The following is a 23,972-nucleotide window of genomic DNA, read 5'->3' as shown; positions in this document are numbered from 1 at the left end:
TTTGGTGCAGATTTCACATTTCTATCTTCTTTTTTTGCTTGCCTGTGACTGGTCAAAAGTGCACCATGACTTTACAGACACGCTGTAATAAAAATCAGAGCAGAAATAAATGAAATAGAGAACAGAAAAACTATAGAAAAAAATAATAGAACAAGGAGCTGGTTCTTTGAAAAGATCAAGAAAATTCACAAACCCTTGACAAGAATCACCAAGGGGGAAAAAAAAAGAAAGGACTCATATAAACAAAATCCAAAATGAAAGAGAAGAAATCACCACATATATCATAGATATACAAAGAATTATTGTAGAATACTATAAAAAAACTATATGCCACCAAATTCAACAATCTAGAAGGAATGGATAAATTTCTAGAACAATACAATCTTCCTAGAATGAGTCATGAAGAAGCAGAAAGCCTAAACGGACCAATAAGCAGGGAGGAAATAAAAAAGAACTATTAAAAACCTCCCCCAAAGTAAAAATCCAGGCCCAGATGGCTATACTAGTGAATTCTATCAAACATTCAAAGAAGACTTGGTTCCTATTCTACTCAAAGTCTTCCAAAAATTTGAAGAAGAAGCAATACTTCCAAACACATTTTATGAGGCCAATATAACCCTCATACCAAAACCTGGCAAGGACGGCACAAAAAAAGAAAACTACAGACCAATATCTCTAATGAATAGAGATGCTAAAATACTAAACAAAATACAAGCAAATCAAATACAACAACATATTAAAAAAATAATACATCATGATCAAGTGGGATTCATTCCAGAATCTCAAGGATGGTTCAACATATGTAAAATGGTTAATGTAATACACCATATCAACAGAACAAAGAACAAAAAACACAGGATCTTATCAATAGATGCAGAAAAGGCATTTGATAAAATTTTATGTTTAAAACACTCAACAAAATGGGTATAGAAGGAAAATATCTCAACATGATAAAGGCCATTTATGAAAAAACATCAGCTAACATTATATTAAATGGCATAAAACTGAGGACTTTCTGCCTTAAATCAGGAACAAGACAGAGTTGTCCACTGTCTCCACTCTTATTTTTTATTTATTTATTTATTTTTTATGAAGTTGGAAACGGGGAGGCAGTCAGACATACTCCCGCATGCGCCCGACCGGGATCCACCCAGCATGCTCACCAGGGGGTGATGCCCATCTGGGGCGTTGCTCTGTTATAACCAGAGCCATTCTAGCGCCTGAGGCAGAGGTCACAGAGCCATCCTTTGTGCCCGGGCCAACTTTGCTCCAATGGAGCCTTGGCTGCGGGAGGGGAAGAGAGAGACAGAGAGAGGAAGGAGAGGGGGAGGGGTGGAGAAGCAGATGGGCGCTTCTCCTGTGTGTCCTGGCCAGGAATCAAACCTGGGACTCCTGCACGCCAGGCCGACGCTCTACCCCTGGGCCAACCAGCCAGGGCTTCTCCACTCTTATTTAACATGGTGCTAGAAGTTCTAGCCAGAGCAATCAGACAAAATAAAGAAATAAAAGGCATTTATATCGAAAAAGAAGAAGTAAAGGTTTCATTTTTGCAGATGATATGATCCTATACATCGAAAACCCCAAAGACTCCATAAAAGGATTACTAGAAACAATAAACCAATACAGTAAGGTCGCAGGATACAAAATTAATATACAAAAGTCCATAGCCTTTCTATATGCCAACAATGAAACATTAGAAAACAAACTCAAAAAAATAATCGCTTTTACAGTTGCAACAACAACAAAATACCTAAGAATAAACATAAGAAAGAATGTAATGAACCTATATAATGAAAACTACAAAGAATTTTAAGGGAAATTGAAAAAGATACAATGAAATGGAAAAATATTCCGTGTTCTTGGATAGGAAAAATAAATATAATCAAAATTACCATATTACCCAAAGCAATATACAAATTTAATGCAATTCCCATCAAAATTCCAATGACAATTTTTAAAGAAATGGAACAAAAAATCATCAGATTTATATGGAACTCTAAAAAACCCCAAATAGCCAAAGGAATCCTAAGGAAAAAGAACAAAGCTGGGGGCATTACAATACCTGACTTCAAATTATATTATAGACCCATGACAATCAAAGCAGCATGGTATTGGTAGAAAAATAGACACTCAGACCAATTGAACAGGACAGAAAGCCCAGAAATAAAACCACATATATATAGTCAAATAATTTTTGATAAAGGGGCCAACAACACACAATGGAGAAAAGAAAGCCTCTTCAACAAATGGTGCTGGGAAACCTGGAAAGCCACATGTAAAAGAATGAAACACGACCACAGCTTGTCCCCTTGTACTAAAATTAATTCAATATGGATCAAAGACCTAAATATAAGTCCTGAAACAATAAAATACATAGAAGAAAGCATAGGTACTAAACTCATGGACCTTGGTTTTAAAGAAAGAGCATTTTATGAATTTGACTCCAAAGGCAAGGGAAGTGAAGGCAAAGATAAATGAATGGAACCACATCAGACTAAGAAGTTTTTGCACAGCAAGAGAAACTGACAAAAATAAACAGACAGCCAACTAAATGGGAGATATTTTCAAACAACAGCTCAGATAAGGGCTTAATATCCAAAATATACAAAGAACTCATAAAACTCAACAACAAACAAACAATCCAATAAAAAAATGGAAAGAGGACATGAACAGACACTTCTCCCAGGAAGAAATACAAATGGCCAACAGATATATGAAAAGATGCTCATTTTCATTAGCTATTAGAGAAATGCAAATCAAACTACAATGAGATACTACCTTACACCTTTTAAATTAGCTATTATCAACAAGACAAGTAATAACAAGTGTTGGAGAGGCTGTGGAGAAAAAGGAACCCTCGTCCACTGTTGGTGGGAGTGCAAAGTAGTACAAAACCTATGGAAGAAAGTATGGTGGTTCTTCAAAATATTGAAAATAGAACTACTATATGACCCAGAAATCCGTCTACTGGAAATATACCCCCATAATACAAAAACACTGATACGTAAAGACACATGCAGCCCCATGTTCATTGCAGCGTTGTTCACAGTGGCCAAGACATGGAAACAACCAAAAAGCCCTTTAATAGGTGACTGGATAAAGAAGAAGTGGCACATATACACTATGGAATACTACTCAGCCATAAGAAATGATGACATCGGATCATTTACACAAAATGGATGGATCTTGATAACATTATACAGAGTGAAATAAGTAAATCAGAAAAAACTAAGAACTGCATCATTCCATACTTAGGTGGGATATAAAAACGAGACAAAGAGACATGGACAAGAGTGTGGTGTTAAGGGGGGAGGAGAGGGAGAAGATGGAGGGAGAGGGAGGAGGGGGTAAGTAAACCAAATAGAAGGTGACGGAGGACAATTTGACTTTCGGTGATGGGTATGTAACATAATTGAATGACAAGATAATCTGGAGATGTTTTCTTTGAACATATGTACCCTGATTTATTAATGTCACCCCATTAAAATTTATAAAAAAATTTATAATTATAACATGGCACCTGACCAGGCAGTGGCACAGTGGGTAGAGTGTCAGATTGGGACATGGAGAAGTCAGGTTTAAAACCCCGAAGTTGCCAGCATGAGTATGGGCTTATCTGGTTTGAGCAAGGCTCACCAGCTTGAGCCCAAGGTCGCTGGCTTGAGCTAGAGGTCACTTGCTCTGCTATGGCCCCCCTTTCTGATACTATGTCCGAGAATATGCTTGGCCTAATTCCAATCTTTCTGAATTTGCTGATGTTAGTTTTGTGGCCCAATATATGCTCTGTTCTTGAGAATGTTCCATGTACACTGGAGAAAAATGTGCATTCTGATGTTCTGCGATGAGATGTCCTGTAGATGTCTATTATGTCCTTTTGTTCTAGTGTTACCTTTAAGGCCAATATTTTTTTAATTAATATTACTTTATTGTGTTTATATAGATTCTAGTGTTGCCCCGAATGCATCCACCCTCCTCCGTATTTCCCTCAACATCTCCCTTGCCCCTCTCCCCATAGTGCCCTCTTCCCTTCAGCTTTATTCCATCCTATCATCCCCTTTTGCTCTCTTTCCTTCTCCTCTGGTCCCTTTGATTTCTCCTCTGTCTCAGTTCCATCCCTCAGTTCACATTGTTCACTGGATTACTCAAATGAGTGAGGTCATATGATATTTTCTTTTTCTGCCTGGCTTATTTCACCTAACATAATAGTTTCCAGGTCATCCATGTCGCAAAAGGTAAATTTTTTTCTTTTTTGTGGCCCCATAGTATTCCATTGTATATATGTACCACTGCTTTTTAATCCATTCATCCACTGATGGACGCTTGGGCTGTTTCCAGATCTTTGCTATTGTGAACAATGCGGCCATAGACATGAGGGTGCATTTCTCCTTTTGGAACAGTTCTATGGTGTTCTTGGGGTATATTCCTAAAAGTGAGATAGCTGGGTCAAAAGGCAGTTTGATTTTTAATTTTTTGAGGAATCTCCATACTGTTTTCCACAGTGGCTGCACCAGTCTGCATTCCCATCAGCAGTGCAGGAGGGTCCCCTTTTCTCCACATCCTCACCAGCGCTTATTCTGTGTTGTTGATGAGCGCCATTCTGACTGGGTGAGGTGATATCTCATTGTGGTTTCAATTTGCATTTCTCTAGTGATTAGTGATGTTAAGCATTTTTTCATATGCCTATTGCCCATCTGTATGTGCTCTTTGGAGAAGTGTCATTCATTCATTTCTTTTGCCTATTTTTTTATTGGATTGATTATCTTCCTGGTGTTGAGTTTTACAAGTTCTTTATAAATTTTGGTTATTTAAACCCTTATCAGACGTATTGTCGAATATGTTCTCCCATTTTGTTGTTTGCCTTTTTATTTTTTTCATATTGTCTTTAGCTGTGCAAAACCTTTTTAGTTTGATATAGTCCTATTTATTTATCCTGTCCTTTATTTCCCATGCCCGTGGAGATAAGTCAGCAAATATATTGCTGCAAGTGATGGTGGAGAGCTTATTGCCTCTGTTTTCCTCTAGGATGCTTATGGTTTCATGAGTTACATCTAAGTCTTTTATCCATTTTGAGTTTATTTTTGTGAATGGTGTAAGTTGGTGGTCTAGTTTCATTTTTTGGGGGTAGCTGTCTAATTTTCCCAACACCATTTGTTGAAGAGCCTGTCTTTATCCCATTATATGCTCTTATCTCCATTGTCAAATATCAGTTGTCCATAAAGGTGTGGGTTTATTTCTGGGTTCTCTATTCTGTCCCATTGATCTATATGTCTGTTCTTATGCAGTACCAAGCTGTTTTGACTACAATGGCCTTGCAGTATAACTTGATATCAGGAAGTGTGATACGTCCCACTTTATTCTTCCTTTTCAAGATTGCTGAGGCTCTTCGTGTTCTTTTTTGCTTCCATATAAGTTTTTGGAATATGTGATATATATCTTTGAAGTATGTCATTGGTATTTTAATTGGTATTGCATTGAATTTATAAATTGCTTTGGGTAATATAGACATTTTAATGATGTTTATTCTTCCTAACCATGAGCCTGGTATATGCTTCCACTTGTTTGTATCTTCCTTGATTTCTTTTATCAATGTTTTATAATTTTCCAAATACAAGTCTTTAACCTCCTTGGTTAAATTTACTCCTAGATACTTTATTTTTTTGGTTGCAATAGTGAAAGGGATTGTTTCCTTAATTTCTCTTTCTGACTGTTCATTGTTGGTTTATTAGAATGCCTCTGATTTCTGAGTATTAATTTTATATCCTGCCACCTTGCTGAATTCATTTATCAGGTACAGTAATTTTTTGACTGAGACTTTAGGGTTTTCTATATACAATATCATATCATCTGCAAATAATGAGTTTTACTTCTTTTTTTCCAACTTGAATGCCTTTTATTTCTTCTTCTTGTCTGATTGCTGTGGCTAGGACTTCCAGGACTATGTTGAATAAGAATGGTGAAAGGGGGCACCCCTGCCTGTTCCTGATCTTAATGGGATTGCTTTTAATTTTTGCCCATTGCGTATGATGTAGGCTGTGAGTTTGTCATAGATGGCATTTATCAGGTTGAGGTATGTTCCTGTATTCCCACTTTGCTGAGAATTTTGATCATGAATGGGTGCTGAGTTTTATCAAATGCTTTTTCTGCATCTATTGAAATTATCATGTGGTTTTTCTCCATCCTTTTGTTTATGTGATTAATCACATTGATTAATTTGCAAATATTGTACCAGTCTTGCCTTCCCAGAATAAATCCCACTTGATCATGGTGTATGATTTTTTTCATGTATTGCTGGATCCAGTTTGCTAATATTTTGTTGAGGATTTTAGCATCTGGATTCATCAGGGATATTGTCCTATAATTTTATTTTTTTGGGTATCTTTGCCTGTTTTGGAATCAGAATCATGCTTGCCTCAAATAAGGTTCTTGGAAGTCTTCCTTCCTCTTGAATTTTTGAAATAGCTTGAGAATCATAGGAGTTAGTTCTTCTTTGAATATTTGGTAGAATTCACTTGTGAAGCCATCGGGCCCTGGGCTTTTGTTAGTTGCTAGTTTTTTTATTACTGTTTTGACCTCATTTGTTGTAATCAGTCTGTTTTGGTTTTCTGATCTTGCAGATTAATTTTCAAAATATTATACATTTCAAGGAATTTGTCCATTTCATCTACATTGTCTAATTTTTCTTCATAGTATTTTCTTACAATCCTTTGTATTTCTGTTGTGTCAGTTGTTATTTCTCTACTCTCATTTTTAATTTTATTTATTTGAATCCTCTCTCTTTTTTCTTAGTGAATCTGGCTAAAGGTTCATCGATCTTGTTTACGTTTTCAAAGAACCAGCTCTTTGTTTCATTGGTCCTCTGATTGTTTCTTAGCCTCTATGTCATTTATTTCCCCTCTGATCTTTATTATTTTCTTCCTTCTACTACCTCTGGGCTTTACTTGCTGTTCTTTTTCTAGTTCTTTTAGATTCAGAGTTAAGTTGTTATTTGAGCTTTTTCTAGCTTCTTCAGGTATGCCTGTAATGCTATGAACTTCCTTCTCAGTAGTGCTTTCGTTGTGTCCCATAAGTTTTGATTTGTTGTGCACTCATTATCATTCGTTCCTTCTTTTCTTTTTCTTTATTCATTTTTAGAGAGGAGAGAGAGAGGGAGAGAGAAACAGAGAGAGAGAAGGGGGGAGGAGCTGGAAGCATCAACTCCCATATGTGCTTTGACGAGGCAAGCCCAGGGTTTCGAACCAGCGACCTCAGCATTTCCAGGTCGACGCATTATCCACTGCGCCACCACAGGCCAGCATTCGTTCCTAGAATTTTTTTTATTTCTTCTTTGATCTCATTGTTAACCTATTCATTATTTAATAACATGCTATTTAGTTTCCATGTGTTTGAGTATTTTTCAGTTTTTCTGTTTTGCTTGATTTCCGGTTTCATGTCATTGGGGTAAGAGAAGAGGCTTGATATGATTTCAATGTTCTTAAATTTGTTGAGACTGCCTTTGTGTCCTTATATTTGGTCTGTCCTAGAGAATGTACCATGAGCACTTGAAAAGAATGTATATTCTGTTGCTTTAGGGTGAAATGTTCTGAAGATATGTACTAAATTGATTGGTCTAGTGTTTCCTTTAAGTCTGCTGTTTCTTTGTTAATTTTCTTTCTTGAGGATCAATCTAGTGATGTTAGTGGGGTATGGAAATACACTACTATTATAATATTGTAATTGATCTCGCTTTTTATATCCACCAAAGTCTGCTTTATATATTTAGGTGCTCCTATGTTAGGTGCGTAGATATTTATAATGGTTATATCTTCCTGGGTTTTTTTTCCCATTTTTCTGAAGCTGGAAACAGGGAGAGACAGTCAGACAGACTCCCTCATGCGCCCGACCGGGATCCACCTGGCATGCCCACCAGGGGGCGATGCTTTGCCCACCAGGGGGCGATGCTCTGCCCATCCTGAGCATCACTATGTCGCGACCAGAGCCACTCTAGCACCTGAGGCAGAGGCCACAGAGCCATCCCCAGCGCCCAGGCCATCTTTGCTCCAATGGAGCCTTGGCTACAGGAGGGGAAGAGAGAGACAGAGAGGAAGGAGAGGGGGAGGGGTAGAGAAGCAGATGGGCGCTTCTCCTGTGTGCCCTGGCCGGGAATCAGACCTGGGACTTCTGCACACCAGGCCAACGCTCTACCACTGAGCCAACCAGCCAGGGCCATATCTTTCTGTTTGATTGCTCTCTTTACCATTATGTAGTTACCTTCTTTGTCTGTTACTATAGCCTTTGTTTAAATGTCCATTTTGTCTGATATACGTATTGCTACTCCAGCTTTTTTTTTCATTTCCATGAAATATTATTTTTCATCCTTTTACCTTCAGTCTATGTGTATCTTTTGTTTTAAGGTGTGTCTCTTGTAGACAGCATATGTATGGGTCCTGTTTTCTTATCCATGTAGCTACTCTAATTCTTTTGATTCAATCATTTAAGCCGTTTACATTTAAGGTTATTATTGATATGTACTTGTTTATTGCCATTTTATTCTTTAAAGCTGTATTCCTCTTTTGCTATATTTTTCCCTCTTTGATTTGTGCACAACAGGCCCCTTAACATTTCTTGTAGCATTGGTTTGGTTTTAATGAATTCCTTCAGTTTTATTTTTTTGTCTGGGAAGCTTTTTATTTCTCCTTCAATTTTAAAGAATAGACTGGCTTGATAAAGTAGTCTTGGTTGTAGGCTCTTGTTTTCTGTTTCTTTGAATATTTCTTGCCATTACCTTGTGGCTTCAGGTGTTTCTGTTGAGAAGTCGAATGTCATTTTTATGGGGAATCCTTTGTTGGTGATAGCCTTTTTTTCTCTAGCAGCTTTTAATATTTTCTTTTTATCACTTAGCTTTGGTATTTTAATTATGATGTGTCTTGGTATAGATTTCTTTGGGTTTCTCTTCAATGGAATTCTCTGTGCTTTTTGAACTAGTGTGACTTTTTCCCACATCAATTTAGGGAAGATTTCAGCTATGATTTGATTGAACAAAGTCTCTATCCCTTGTTCTTTCTCTTCTTCTTCAGGAACCCCTATGATGTGGATGTTATTTCTCTTCATGTTTTCAGAGAGCTATCTTAGAATTTCCTCAGACTTTTTAAGTCTCTTTTATTTTTGCTGCTCTGCTTCCATGTCTTCATTTATCTTGTACTCTAACTCGCTGATTTGATCCTCAGCTTCATCCATCCTGCTTTTAATTCCTTCCATTGTGGTCTTCATTTCTGATATTGTATTTGTCATTTTTGACTGATTCTTTTTTATTACTTCAATGTCCTTCTGTATACTTGCTTTCTCTTTATTTAGTTGTTTGTTATGATCATCTATTTTTGTTCTAAGATCTTTGAGCATCCTAACAATCATTATTTTAATCTCTGCATCTGGTAATTTTGTTATATCTGACTCATTCAAGTCCTTTTCTGGGGATTTCTCTTGATTCATTTCTCTTGTTTCATTTCTCTGCTTTCCCATTTTTGTCTGTGTATAAGAAGGGTGTGGCCACTGTAGTCCAATGGGTGTGGCTTCTGTGTTCCCTAGGTGTGGTCTGTCTGCAGGTCTGCCACCCCATCTGCTGTTGCCTTGGGCATTCGGGTATGGGCATTGCCGGTGCTGGTTGGCTGTGGCTGTTGCTGCGGTTTCTGCCTCTCCTCCACAGGAGGGGCTGTGTTTACATACCCAGATGTACAAGCTTTAGCTTTTACCCTAGTACTGCGGGTGGGGCTGTGCACCGCACCTGGGGCCACAAGACTTCTTACCACTGGCAGTGGTGAGCACCTTTTGCTCAGCTGCAGGTCTTTGCCTATTCCCATGCTTTTGCCCTGCCCCCACGGGCACAGCTGCACTTGCAAGTTGGACCACAAGCCCCTGGTTCCACTGTTCCCCAATATTTCTTTATTGATTTTCTGTTTGGATGAATGATCTAGAGCTCTCAGTGAGGTATTCAGATCTCCAAGTATGATAGTATTTTTGTAGGTTTTTACTTTTAGATCATTTGTTTGATGTCTTATATATTTTGGTGCTCTTTGGTTTAATGCGGAGATATTAAGAAGTGTTATTTCTTGATACAATGTCCTCTTTATCTTAATGAAATGAGCATGTTTGTTTCTGGTTACTTTTGTTGTTTGGTAGTTGATATTGTCAGATATGAGTATGGGTACACCTGCTTTTCTTTGGACATTGCTTAGAAAATTATTTTCCAAACTTTTACTTTGAATCTATTTTTGTCCTTGAAGCTTAGATATGTTTCTTGAAGGCAGCATACAGTTGGGTTTTGCTCTTTGATTCAATCTGCTACTGTGTGCCTTTTTATTGGCGAGTTCAAACCATTTATATTTAATATAATTATTGACACTTGAGGATTTCCTATTGCCATTTTATATACTGCTTTCTGATCATTCTGTGTCTTGTTTGGTTCTTTTTTGATTTTCTGTCATTTGCTTTGTTCTGTGTTATTCCAAATTTCTTTTCTCTGTTTTTTCTCTTTTGAAGCTAAGTGTTTCAGTAGTGGCATTTTCAGGGGTGGTTACCATTAGGGAATTTAAAAAAATATATCATATTTATTATAGTCCATTTTCTCATGAGTGCTTATGCACTCCATCTTCCCTTGCTACTGCTAATTTTTGTCCTCTCCTTTTTTTTGTTTTTGTTGTCACAGATTATGCTTGTTTTTATTATGATCTTTGTGGAGCTATTACTTGTACTTTTGCTTTGTTTTGTTCCTTGTATTTGGTTAAACAACTCTCTTTAGTATTTCCTGAAGTGAGTGTTTTCTGGTGATAAATTCCCTCGTCTTTTCTATACCTGTGAATGTTTTTATTTCCCCTTCATATTTGAAGGATAGTTTTGATGGATATAGTATACTTGGCTGGTATTCTCTTTCAGTACTTTAAATGTTGGGGTTTCTTCTGGGAAATATGATGATAACCTAAGGGGCTTTCCTTTATATGTTATGTTCTACTTTTCCCTAGCTGCCTTGAGGATTCTTTTTTTGTCATTGATTTGTCATAATTTTATTACAATGTGCCTTGGAGTAGGTCTGTTTGGGTTAAGGTAACTTGATGTTCTGTTTGCTTCTTGGATTTGAGGCTCTAACTCTTTCCCCAGGCTTGGAAAGTTCTCATCGACTAGTTTTTGAATATGTTCTCCATTCCTTTTTCTCTCTCCTCTCTTATATACCCATTATCCTTATATTGTTCTTTCTGATGGAGTAAGACAATTCTTGTAAGGTTTTCTCAGTTTTTTAAATTCATGAGTCTCTCTCTTCTTGTCTCTGTAGTACCTGTAGTTGCCTGTCTTCAATGTCACTAATTCTCTCCTCTATCTGGCATTTTCTATTAACTAAGCTTGTTACTTCATTTTTCAGTTCATTCATTGATTTTTTTTATCTGTTTGGTTCCTTTTTATAGTCTCAATTTCTTTGGTGATGTACTCTTTTTGTTCATTAAATTGTTTTTTGAGTTCAATAAATAGACTTTTAATATTTTCTTGTATCCACTTGAGTATTTTTAGAACTTCAATTTTGGATTCTCTGTAATTCAGCTCCAAGGTTTCCAAGCAATTGAGATTTTTTTCTGGAAATTTTCCATCATCTATTTGAGCCATGTCTCTCTTTTTTTTATTTGATTTATTTTTCCTTGATGGCATTTAAAAGTGGTATTGTTAATAAAACTAACAAGAGATAACTAAAAAATAATAATAATTAAAAAATACAGTGAAAAAATTAAAAATTCTTAAATAATGATAAGTGTAACAAAATCCACAAAGAACAAGGAACAGAAACTGAGAAAAAATAAAAAAAGAGAAAAATGAAGTCAAAATCAAGCAAAATGCTGCAAATTCTGAGCCTAAAATATAATAATTTGATGAAAAATGACATGCAGATGAGAGCAAAAGAAAAGGAGTTAAGAAAAAAATAAGGAGAAGAAAAGGGAAGAGAAAAAAAGAAAAAATATGAAAAGAAAAATAGGTAAAGGTTTTAGACATGAAACCTTCACAAAAACCAAGAATAAAAAATATTCCAACTATGGATAATAAAATTTAAATGGAGACTAAAAAGAGATAGAAAAAAGAAAAAGGAAAGAAGAGAAAATTTGAAAAAGCATTAAAAAAAGTTTTTTTCCCAGTTTTGAGAGATAACTATTTCCCAGCAGATGGTGCTGTACTACAAGTTTTGCTTCTGGTGGGCTTTTGGGCAGAGGTCTGCTGATGCGTGGCTGTGGTAATGACATAGGTCCGCCTCATTTGTTTTGGTAGGCAGGGCTTGTTAGGGCTTTGCAATTTTAGGGCTCTAGCAATGTCAGTCTCAGTTCTCCTGGCACCTCTCCCCATGTCCCTCTACCTCTCTCAGGAGCTAGCAGCCAGGAGACTTAGCTGTAGGGATCACCACAGCCACTGTTTGTACAGCAAGGGGAACAATGCACAGCTGGATTCTTCCTGCAGTATCACTTAAAGTGTGGTTCTGGGCAGGGCAGTGGCTGCATGGTGCCGGGAGCTGAGAGCCAGAAGAGCAGGGTGCAGATTGCATATCAAGCGCACCTCTGCTACTTGCAGGCAAACCTCTGTGTGCTGTTGGGCTGATCTAGAACACTTCAACTCTGAGGGGCTCATCTCCACCACTATTCTCACACTGTTTGGGAGCCTGCCATAGGCTAGGTGTGCTCCCAGTGCCCGAGATCCCAGTGATGCAGGCAGACACCCACACTGGTCCGTGCCTGTGCCCCATGCCCATGATCTCAGGTGGAGCCTGGGGTACACATAGATGTTTGCAAAGGCCTGTACCGGTGCACAGCACCCGCAATCTTAGGCGGGTAGGCGGTGCAGACTGATGCGTTTGCAGGTGCCACACTCTTTCTTTTGTGTGAGCACTTGCCCTAACTCAGCTTCTTTCCCTCTATCTCTCAGTATCTCCACTTCTCCCTGCTCCAAACAAAAGTGCCCCTTCCTCAGGTCAGTGAGAAAAGTGAAAAACCCCATCCTCCATCTTTTTTCCTTCCTGAGTGGATTCTATCTTCAGTTGCCTTTCCTATATTTCAAGTACTCCTGAGATACTTTTTCTGTGTTTAGTTGTTGAATTTGTTGAAATTTCAAGGGGAGAGATCAGGAGTATCCCTAATGCCACCATTTCTCTGACATCAGTCTCTTGATTGATTCTTGATAAACCTATGCATCCTCCTAAGGGTCACTACTACTATGTCTCTTGCATTTCCTCAGTGTGAATAGACCATTAAAATTTTCTTTCTCCCATAGCGATTAGAAAAGATCATCAAAATTAATATCTATAGTTCTGAGATAGAAAATCTAGATTACCCCATTTTTTTGTCCAGTCACTCATTAATTGAATGTTTCATTTTATTTTATTGATTAATTTAAGAGAGGGAGGAAGGGGAAGAGAGAGAGAGAGAGAGAAAGAGAGACAGAGAAACTTCAATTTGCTGTTTTAATTATTTATGCATTCATTGGTTAATTCTTGTATGTGCCCTGACCAGGGATCATACCCACAACCTTGGTGTATGGGATCATGCTCCTGAGCTATGCAGCCAGGGTCCATTTACTAAATCTCTGAGTGTCTTCTGTGTACTGATGCTGTACAAGGTAAAATGCCAGGATTCACGTCCCCCACCCTACCATTGCTTAAATTTTACCTGTTGCCTAAAAATGTTATGTGTCCCATAATTAAGCTTCTCTGAGGGCCTTGTTCATCTTTATTCTTCTGCTGGTAGTGCCTAGAAGACTTGTTAAATAACAAAAAAAAAGTGGAGAACTGAAGTAAAATTAAAGAATAAACAGATCAAAGAATTATACCAGGAGGTATAACTGATTTTTTCCTGCTGTTCTTAAACTTATATCCATTTTTGACCTTAGAAAAATGTTTTCTTCCTGAAATCTCTGTCATGTTTTTAATGTTCAAGGTAAATTACTCTTTTTTCATTGATATTTTGTGAAGTAAACTTGAGCTGGATAACTAAATTTCTGTTATAATATATCACATAACTTGTGAATTTAGAATCAACACATGATTGCTTTTATTTTTGCCCTTAAATCACCCAACTCTGATTTGCCTCTTCCATCCTACTTCTTACTCTGTTCAGATGGTTTATAGATCAATTCACTTCTTCAATGAGTTCTTTACTTTTATAAGATACCGTCAGCTCATTGTCTTGAGACATAGTGATATATAACAGTGGTCCCCAACCCCTGGTCCATGGATCGGTACTGGTCTGTAGGCCACTTGGTACCGGTCCGCAGAGAAAGAATAAATAACTTACATTATTTCTGTTTTATTTATATTTAAGTCTGAACAATGTTTTATTTTTTAAAAATGACCAGATTCCCTCTGTTACATCTGTCTAAGACTCAATCTTGACGCTTGTCTCAGTCACGTGATACATTTATCTGTCCCACCCTAAAGGCCGGTCCGTGAAAATATTTTCTGATATTAAACCAGTCCGTGGCCCAAAAAAGGTTGGGGACCACTGATATATAACGCACATATATCTGGCTGCTTCTTTAACATATGTATTTTGCTGTCATTAAGGCCTCTCAGACGTAGAAGCCTAACTGAATCTTGATTCCTTCCCTACATCCTCTTACTCTGTTCTTCCATTTTTTCCCATCTCAGAAATGACAGTTCCCTTATGTTCAAAACTTTGGGGTTCTCCTTGGCTCTTTTCTGCCTCTCATTCCCCTTGTCTAATCAAAACAAAAAGTCTTTCAGCTATTCCTTCAAAATCCCTTCTGAATCTGACCACTTACCACCCATATGGTCTCCATACTGGTCTAAACCACCATCATCTCTTTTCTAAATTATTGTTATACTCTCCTAAAAGGTCTTCTAATAGAAAGAAAGAACTTCTTATCTAATTTCTTCCTTGTCTGATCCCTCTAGTCAGTCACTAGACCAGGGGTAGTCAACCTTTTTATACCTACCGCCCACTTTTGTATCTCTGTTAGTAGTAAAATTTTCTAACTGCCTATCAGTTCCACAATAATGGTGATTTATAAAGTAGGGAAGTAACTTTACTTTATAAAATTTATAAAGCAGAGTTACAGCACGTTAAAGCATATAATAATGATTACTTACCAAGTACTTTATGTCTGATTTTTGCTAAGTTTGGCAGAATAAATCTTTATAAAACAACTTACTAAAGTTAAAACTATCTTTTTATTTATACTTTGGTTGCTCCGCTACTGCCCATCATGAAAACTGGAACACCCACTAGTGGGTGGTAGGGACCAGGTTGACTACCACTGCACTAGACTCTAGTCATTTTGTGACTATGAAAGTGTTCTATAAAAGTTTTTCTTACTTTTATATCTCCATTGCCTTGAAAAGGACCTGGTACATAGTATACCCCACAATAAGTATTTCTTAGTATGCTCAAAGAGCTTAAGTTTTAGTTTAAAGAGACAGGCAATAAACAAAATTGATAATAAGTATTGTGGAGGAAAATATAGCAGGGCAAGAGGGAGAGAAGTGATTGGGAGTGTTCTAACATATTCAGGGAAGGTTCCTCTAAAAAGGGAAAAATTGAGAAGGAACGTGAATAAAATGAAGGTGTGAGACATGAAAATATTTTGGAGTGGGAAGAGGAGGAAATAGGAAACAGTAAATACAAATGTTCTGAAGCAGAAGAATGCGCAAGAGGGAGAAGGAAAGAGATTAAATCAGAGAGCAAAGTTCAGTCTAGAACATGTAGGCCAAGGCAAAACTCCAACTGTTACAGGGCATGAGATGAGGAACTTTTAGAAGATTCTGAGCAGAGGAATAATAGAATTTGATTTATGTTTTAAGAGAATCCTTCTGGCTGCTGCATTGAAAATAGCTGCAGGGAGAAGGACAGAAACAAGGAAACCTGTTAGGAGAGTATAACAATAATTTAGACAAGAGATGATGGTGGTTTAGACCAGTATGGAGGCCATATGGGTGGTAAGTGGTCATATTCTGAAGGGATTTTGAAGGAATCGCTAAAAGACTTTTTGGTTTGATTAGACAAGGGAAATGAGAGACAGAAAAGAGCCAAGGAGAACCCCAAAGTTTTGAACATAAGGGATACTAATATTCTTATGGCACTTCCATTCCAGGATTATATAAGTATTTCTCAGTAAATATTTCATAAATGCATTGAATAAATATAGCATACACTCAGCAGAGTAACAGGAATGGTTCAAAAGAAAAGGAGATTTGGATTGGTGTATCACTCTTTCACTCATTGGTGAACCCACCACATCTAAAGAAATAGTTGTATAGCCTGCCATGTAAAAGGCTGGAAATCCAATTAAATCCCAGGACTTACAGACATTCACTACTCCTAACTCTAAGGGACTCTTGGATTCCTCCCAGCTTTACTGTTCAACAAAAAATATCTGTTATTGGCACAAAGTGACTAGAGTCTAGTGACTAACTAGAGTTTTCAGACCAGGAGGAAATTAGGTAAGAAGTTCTATAAACAAGTAAGAGAGGCTTTGGAGTTTAGCAGAGAAAAACTATTTCGTATCAAAACAGAATAAACATTGTAAGAAAGATCAGTAGCAAAGATGCTGGTAGCCAGATCCAGATAAAGTGTTTTATGAAAGGAGAAGAAACTGCCTTCTTTAAGGGAAAACTGCAGCCTGACTAGGCGGTGGCACAGTGGATAGAGCGTTGGACTGGGACAGAAAGGTCCCAGGTTCGAGGCACTGAGGTTGCTGATTTAAGTGTGGGCTTATCTGGTTTGAGCACAGCTCACCAGCTTGAGCTCAAGGTCACTAAGTTGAGCAACAGGTCATTGGTTCAGCTGGAGTCCCCTGGTCAAGGTACATATAAGAAAGCAATCAATGAACAACTAAGGTGCTGCAACTGAGTTGATGCTTCTCATCTCTCTCCCTTCTTGTATGTTTTTCCCTATCTGTCCCTCTCTCTGTCGAGAGAGAGAGAGAGAGAGAGAGAGAGAGAGAGAGAGAGAGAGAGAAGAGAAAACTGCAGGGGTCAAGGGAAGAATGAAAGTGTAGAAACCATTAGACTTCCCTCATGGAAAGGAAGGGAAGACCAGGCCCACTGTATAAGGTTGCATTGCTTCTCCTATCTCTCTCCTCTTCTACTTAGCAGTTAGAGAATATGAAAGATTTTGTGGTACTGGAAGTAGCCATTGGGGGAGAGTAAAAGGTGGAAAGACATACATGCATCAAAGGGTGAGGTAAATGGGAAAGGAAAGGGACCATGACTCTCAGTTCTGAGCTTCCACATAGCCTTCTAAAGACTTCCAGGAAACTAGCTGACCAGGTAATGGTGCAGTGGATAGAGCATTGACCTGGAATGTTGATGATTCAGATTCAAAACCCTGAGGCCGCCAGCTTCAGTGTGGGTTCACCAGCTTGAGCACAGGGTGTCCGGCCTGAGCATGGGGCATAGACATGACCCCATCCATGGTCGCTGGCTTGAGCCCAAGGTCAATGGCTTAAGCAAGGGGTCACTGGCTTGGCTGGAGCCTCCTCCCCTGTGTCAAAGCATGTGTGAGAAGCAATCAATAAACAACTAAGGCTGCCCACAACTACGAGTTAATGCTTCTCATCTCTCTCCCCTCCTGTCTGTCTGTCTGTCTGTCTCTCTCTCTCACAGGACTTGCAGAAAACTGGTTGTAAATAACCAGTATACAAATAACAGGTGCATTTTACTTCATGGAACACATTTCCTAGGCTTAAACTTGGTCATCAAATGTTTGCAAAGTGTCTTCCCTAGAGGATAGCCCTACCAGTCCAGTTCTACATCCAAGGGCTCAGTGCCACTGCCACCTCCATTGTTAAACACCCCACTTATCTTATTTCTCTCTTTCTCTTTCTCTCTCTCTCTTTATTGCAGGGCCCCTGTTCTGAGTTCCTTTTCAGATATCAGTTCTATTTCTTCTGGCCCCTATTGGCAAAGTCCAGGCCTCATTTCAATTTTTGAAAATTTTACTTATTTACTTTTAAATTTAATTTTTTTTGTATTTTTCTGAAGCTAGAAACGGGGAGAGACAGACAGACTCCCGTATGTGCCCGACCGGGATCCACCCGGCACGCCCACCAGGGGGCGATGCTCTGCCCCTCTGGGGTGTCGCACTGTTGTGACCAGAGCCACTCTAGCGCCTGGGACAGAGGCCAAGGAGCCATCCCCAGCACCTGGGCCATCTTTGCTCCAATGGAGCCTCAGCTGCGGGAGGGGAAGAGAGAGACAGAGAGGAAGGAGAGGGGGAGGGGTGGAGAAGCAGATGGGCGCTTCTCCTGTGTGCCCTGGCCGGGAATCGAACCCGGGACCCCTGCAGGCCAGGCCGACGCTCTACCACTGAGCCAACCGGCCAGGGCTTTAAATGTAATTTGTTGGGGTAACACTGATTAACATAATTATACAGGTTTTAGATGCCCAATTCTACAACACATCTCTGTACACAATATTTTGTGTTCACCCCCACCCCTAAGTCAAGTCTTCGTCCACCACCATTTATCCCTTCTCCACACCCTCCTCAATATCTCCCTTACCTCTGGCAATCACCACACTGTTGTCTGTGTCCATGAGCTTTTTGTTTTGTTTTTTTTTTTTGTTCTTTTTTGCTCAACACCTCAATCCCCCTAACCTAACTCCCCCTACAGCTGTCAGCCAGCTCTCTATGAATCTGCCTCTATTTTGCTTGTTAGTTCATTTTGTTCATTAGTTTCCACATGTAAGTGAAATCATATGGTACTTGTCTTTCACTGAATGGCTTATTTCACTTCACATAATGCTTTCCAGGTTCAACCATGCTTGTGCAAACGGTAAGATTTACTTCTTTTTATTGCTGCATATTATTCCATTGTGTAAATTTACTCACCTACTGATTGGTCTTATTTCTTTAATAGCACATAGCACATGCCTCCTGGAACTGCCTCCATCATTGGCCCTTATTCTCATTGACAAATGTCAGCTTAAAATATCTCATTTTCATCTTCATAAAGTCATAGTGATTTGTAACCCCAAGAAATATATCTTTGGCAGAGGTAGCCAGCACATGCTATGTCTGAATCCAAATGGCTTTGTGGCAACCAAGAGTTATGCATTCTACAAACTTCTGTGGTAAAGAGGTAGTGGTCTTTGAATAGAGTGATTCAAAGACCCTGCCTAGGAGCTAGCTCAACATTTTTTTTTGCACCACAAAATGCATTGCTAGTTAACTCAAATCTATTTTACCCTCAATAGGGACGATTTTCATGGCAAATCATAACCTAGCTAAAGGGGCAATAAATATCAACTTACATTATAAATATCAACAATTTGCCAGATACTAGTCTAAATACTGGAGCTCTACAAAGAGAAATAAATTACTGTCCTCAAGGAACTTACAAACAAGTTCTAGAAGCTCTAGTTCATATTTGAATATGGTAGCTGATACTGATATTGACACGTTATCATTGAAATTAACATACTGAGTAAGTGCCACCATGACACAACATTGTCAATTCCAAGAACAGCACTATGGGATACCCCCAAAAGAGATGAGGTCTTTATGGAGAGTGTTCTTGAGAAATACAAATGCTACCATGGCTCTCAGACATATTGTAAAAGGATAGAAGCTAACTGGGGTTGTAGGAGACAGGATTCTGTGTAGTCAATTATATATCAAATGACTGATAGGTAGGCTAGGATGGAGAAAACTTCTGTGACCTTGGATATGTGAACAATATATTAGATGGTGAAGCACACTTGAGAAGTTAGTTCTTGTAAAGATACTCAATTAACCCTTATATGACTAAGGATCACCCAGGTAGACTTACCATCTGTTCCTTCACTGTTCTTGCTTCTTTTATTGCGATGAACATGCTTACTTTCTGCTTCAGTGTAGGATTTTTCTTCAGGGAAGAAAAAATTCAGAAGGGCCATCTGTAAAAATATCAATTAGATGAATAAAAGGCTGACTCCAGTCAACCATAGCTGACTTAAAAAGACTAGTTTTCTGAAGACAGTCTACCTTCACCTTAAATTCAGTATGTCTAAAGCCTAAGCCCATCTTCCCTCCACTGTACAAATCCTTTTATTCTTTTTATCATTATTATTTCAGTTATGCAGGTATAAAATTTTGGCTAAGCTCTCAATTCTCTTTCTTCTGCCCTAATGACTAATCCTTTGAGTTTCATTTCTCCATATAGCTGTGGGATCCAGAGAGCCCAGTCATGGATTTCTAACTTTCCTCATGTCCTACTGATGTCTTACCAGAATCAGACTTGAGTTTGCAAATCCCTCTTGAATGTCATTATTATACATCCATGATTTTTCCATTCTATACTAAACTTTTGGTTTGTTCCCAGAATGCTGTGCATCCAATTATAATTGGAAGATGCCATTTATGTCAATGCTCAACTAGGAGTTAATCATGACAAAGCACACACTTATTCTCTCTTTCCTAGATTCCTATTAATAGAACTATAGCACTTGGGTCTATAACACTCAGTTTGGTGTTTGATCCTCTACTGTCCTACAATGATCTCTCACAATAATACAGTGTATTTCATATGTAAATGGGCTTGGTTTCACTAATGATAATCACAGCTTAAATATGTACTTGCTGAAATGAATCATAATCTTTCAGCATGAGTGCCTCTTTGTGGTTAAAAATATGCTTAAGGTAAACAGTAGACAGAGTAGTAGGAATGATAATGATTCTAATCTGACTTTGCCATTTATAGCTGTGTAACCTTGGGCAAGTTACTTGAACTTTAATTTCTTCATCTGTAAATAGGGATAATAAATAGTATTTTGCATATAAAGTTGTTAAAGGGTTAGCACAGTACCCGGCATGTAATATGCACTCAATAAAAGTTAGCTAGTACTATTATTAAAACCAATCTTCCAAATAGACTGGTTAGGTAGTTTAGAGGTTAAAAAAGAAGAAATGAATCTATGTTTTCACCCTAGGTTTAACGTTCAAAAATAAACAATTTCAGAATCCTCATGTCTGCTGCATCTCTCAATTGAAAAAAATTGGGTAGGACTCACGAAAGCCTTATCACTCTATAACAACTTACTTCAAAATCCTGTGATTTACTGTTTACATATAACAATTATGTATACCCAACAGCCTTAATGTACAAGATTAGCATCTTGCAGAACATATGCACGTGTTAAATATAAACTTAATAAATGAATGTTTAGGTAATCTCCAACTTGTCATAAGGTTAATTTAAAAACATTTAAGTTGAACCATATGAAACTGTCATTTCTGTATGTCAGAAATGATTAAATATCAGCAATTTCACATGATTCAATTGGGCAGTATTTTTGAGTCACTTGTTTGGAATGTAAAATGCATTTTCTCATAGAGTTAACATAATAAAGTCTGGCTAGGTTTCCAGATACATCCCATAAAAAGATGCCTGGTCTGTGGTGGCACAGTGAATAAAGCATTGAGTTGGAATGCTGAGGTCACCAGATCGAAACTGAGCTTGACTGGTCAAGGCACATACCACAAGCAACAAGCGAGCAATGAAAAACTAAATTGGAGTAACTATACTTCTCACTCCACTGGCCCTCCTCTTTGTAAAATCAATAAATAAAATCTTAAAAAAAGAAAGTTACTTAACCCACAATAAAGTAAGCTATTACACTACTAATAATATAAATCCAAACTGCTATTTACAATAAAATCTCAATCACTTGCAATTTAAAAAGAACAAGTCATTCTTGATAGAAAAGTTTTCTTGATAACTTTGAATTCTGAAACTTACTTCAGCTATTTTGAGTAAAAATTAATCTACAATATATGATTTAACTCAGGGGACTTACTAAATATGTAGAAGATTATTTGTACATTAAGTGGCCCAAGTCCACTATGGTTTTGAAGTTTTGGGGAAAAATTATAATTACAATACAGAGCAATATATGCTTTGTTAAAGAGAAATATGGGAAATATAAAGTTCTCTGGTAGAAAGTGGAAAAGCATCTAATATAGATGAAAAGTAGACAAAAATTCTTGGAAGAGGTGCTACTTCTGTGAGTACTGAAGGATGTCAATGATTTAGTGATGAATGGGAAACTAAAAAGAAATTCCAGATGAAAGGAGCATCACATTTAAAAATTCAGAGGAAATGCCCTGGCCGGTTGGCTCAGCGGTAGAGCGTCGGCCTAGCGTGCGGAGGACCCGGGTTCGATTCCCGGCCAGGGCACATAGGAGAAGCGCCCATTTGCTTCTCCACCCCTCTGCCGCACCTTCCTCTCTGTCTCTCTCTTCCCCTCCCGCAGCCAAGGCTCCATTGGAGCAAAGATGGCCTGGGCGCTGGGGATGGCTCTGTGGCCTCTGCCGCAGGTGCTAGAGTGGCTCTGGTCGCAACATGGCGACGCCCATGAGGGTCGCCACATGGCGACGCCCAGGATGGGCAGAGCATCACCCCCTGGTGGGCAGAGCGTCCGCCCCTGGTGGGCGTGCCGGGTGGATCCCGGTCGGGCGCATGCGGGAGTCTGACTGTCTCTCCCTGTTTCCAGCTTCAGAAAAATGCAAAAAAAAAAAAAAAAAAAAATCAGAGGAAAGATGGATAATAGCAGTTTTTGGAAATACAAGTACAGTAATTTAGAATAAGCAGTAGGAGGTGAGAAGGATTGATAAAGAATGAGCTAAAAGTCATTAAAGGCTAGATTATGTTAAGGAATTTAGACTTTATCTTGTAGCAGGGAGATCCTCTGAAAGATTCCTCCCTCCTTTTTGTACATTATGAATTTTTGTACATTATTAAAATTGAAGTTATAATCTACTTACAATAAAATTAACACATTTAAGCATAAAGTTTGAAGAGTTTTGAAAAATGTACACAACTTTGTGACTGCCATCCAAATCAAGACAGAACATTTCCATCATTCCAGAATTTTCCCGTGTGGACTTTCCAGTCATTCTTCAGAGCAAACCCCCACAGGCAACCACTGTTCTGATTTTCATCATCATAGTTTAGTTTTCCTATTCTAGAGTTTGACATAAATGGAATTGTACAATGCTTGTATGATTTTGGTGTTTTTATTTTATTCAACATAATGTTGGTGAGACTCATCCATGTTATGGGTATCATTAGTTCATTCATTTTTATTGCTGAGTGAATAGTGTTTTATTAAAAGAATATCCCACAATTTTTAATGCATTCACCTGTTGAAGGACATATGGGTTATTTCCAATTTAGGGCTATTATGAATAAAACAGATATCAGCACTCGGGTACAAGTCTTTGGGGGGACATATGCTTTCATTTTTCTTGGGTAAACACAAATGGGTCAAACGTCTGGGTTATGTAGTAAAGTATTCGATGTCAGGAATTGCCAAACTATTTTCCAGAGTGATTGTACCATTTTATACTCCCACCAGCAATGTATGAGGATTCCAATGCTCTGCATGTTCATTACACTGATATTATCAGTATTTTTCATTTTAGCCTGTCTTGTTGATGTGAAGTAGTGCTTCATTGTGATTGATTTTTGAAATTTTAAGCTTCTTTTTAATGTTTTTTAGCTTGCTGTCAACTGTCAGATTTCACTTTATGTACCCATAACATCTTTTCTAGTCCCTTCAAATTTGCTACTTATAATGTTATAGGCTTGAAATCTTGTTAAAACTAATTAAAATCACGTACGAACAGAATAAGTAGGCAGTCAGTAAGTTTTTGAATGGCTTTTTAAATAAATAGGAAGTACATTCTCTGGCAGCTTAGAGGCCATTTGTTTATTGTTAGATTCCTCGCTATGGTCTGGATAGGTGAATTTGTCAAATAACTGAGTTTTACATGGTTATGTTATTACAGTACAGTGCTATTTCTATGGGAAAGGATTTTTGAAGTACAAATGAAGAACCCTCCACCATCACAACTACAATTCCAGAGTTTCGCTCACTCTTTGTGTTCCCTAACGGGTTCAGCTCCTATGAATGTTCTGGCAGGATCTCTAGCACCTTCTTGTGTCCTGACAGCAGCAGGAGAATGTGCTTACAGATTAAT

General features: G+C 38.1%; 1 protein-coding gene across 5 annotated transcripts in view; it reads right to left on the bottom strand.

Annotated features, from left to right (window-relative positions):
- EDA (ectodysplasin A) overlaps positions 1 to 23,972 on the bottom strand; it is a 409,324-nt gene that overhangs the window by 79,934 nt on the left and 305,418 nt on the right. For all 5 annotated transcript variants that reach the window (XM_066249996.1, XM_066249997.1, XM_066250000.1 and 2 more), the window contains exon 2: positions 19,783 to 19,888. In XM_066249996.1, coding sequence (XP_066106093.1) covers positions 19,783 to 19,888 — 106 coding nt within the window. The remainder of the gene's footprint in view (positions 1 to 19,782; positions 19,889 to 23,972) is intronic.

The sequence above is a fragment of the Saccopteryx bilineata genome, chromosome X (assembly GCF_036850765.1).
Source record: "Saccopteryx bilineata isolate mSacBil1 chromosome X, mSacBil1_pri_phased_curated, whole genome shotgun sequence".
In the NCBI taxonomy this organism is placed as follows: Eukaryota; Metazoa; Chordata; class Mammalia; order Chiroptera; family Emballonuridae; genus Saccopteryx; species Saccopteryx bilineata.
Note: the sequence above shows the minus strand (reverse complement) of the source record. Positions and strands in the feature narration are given on the sequence as shown.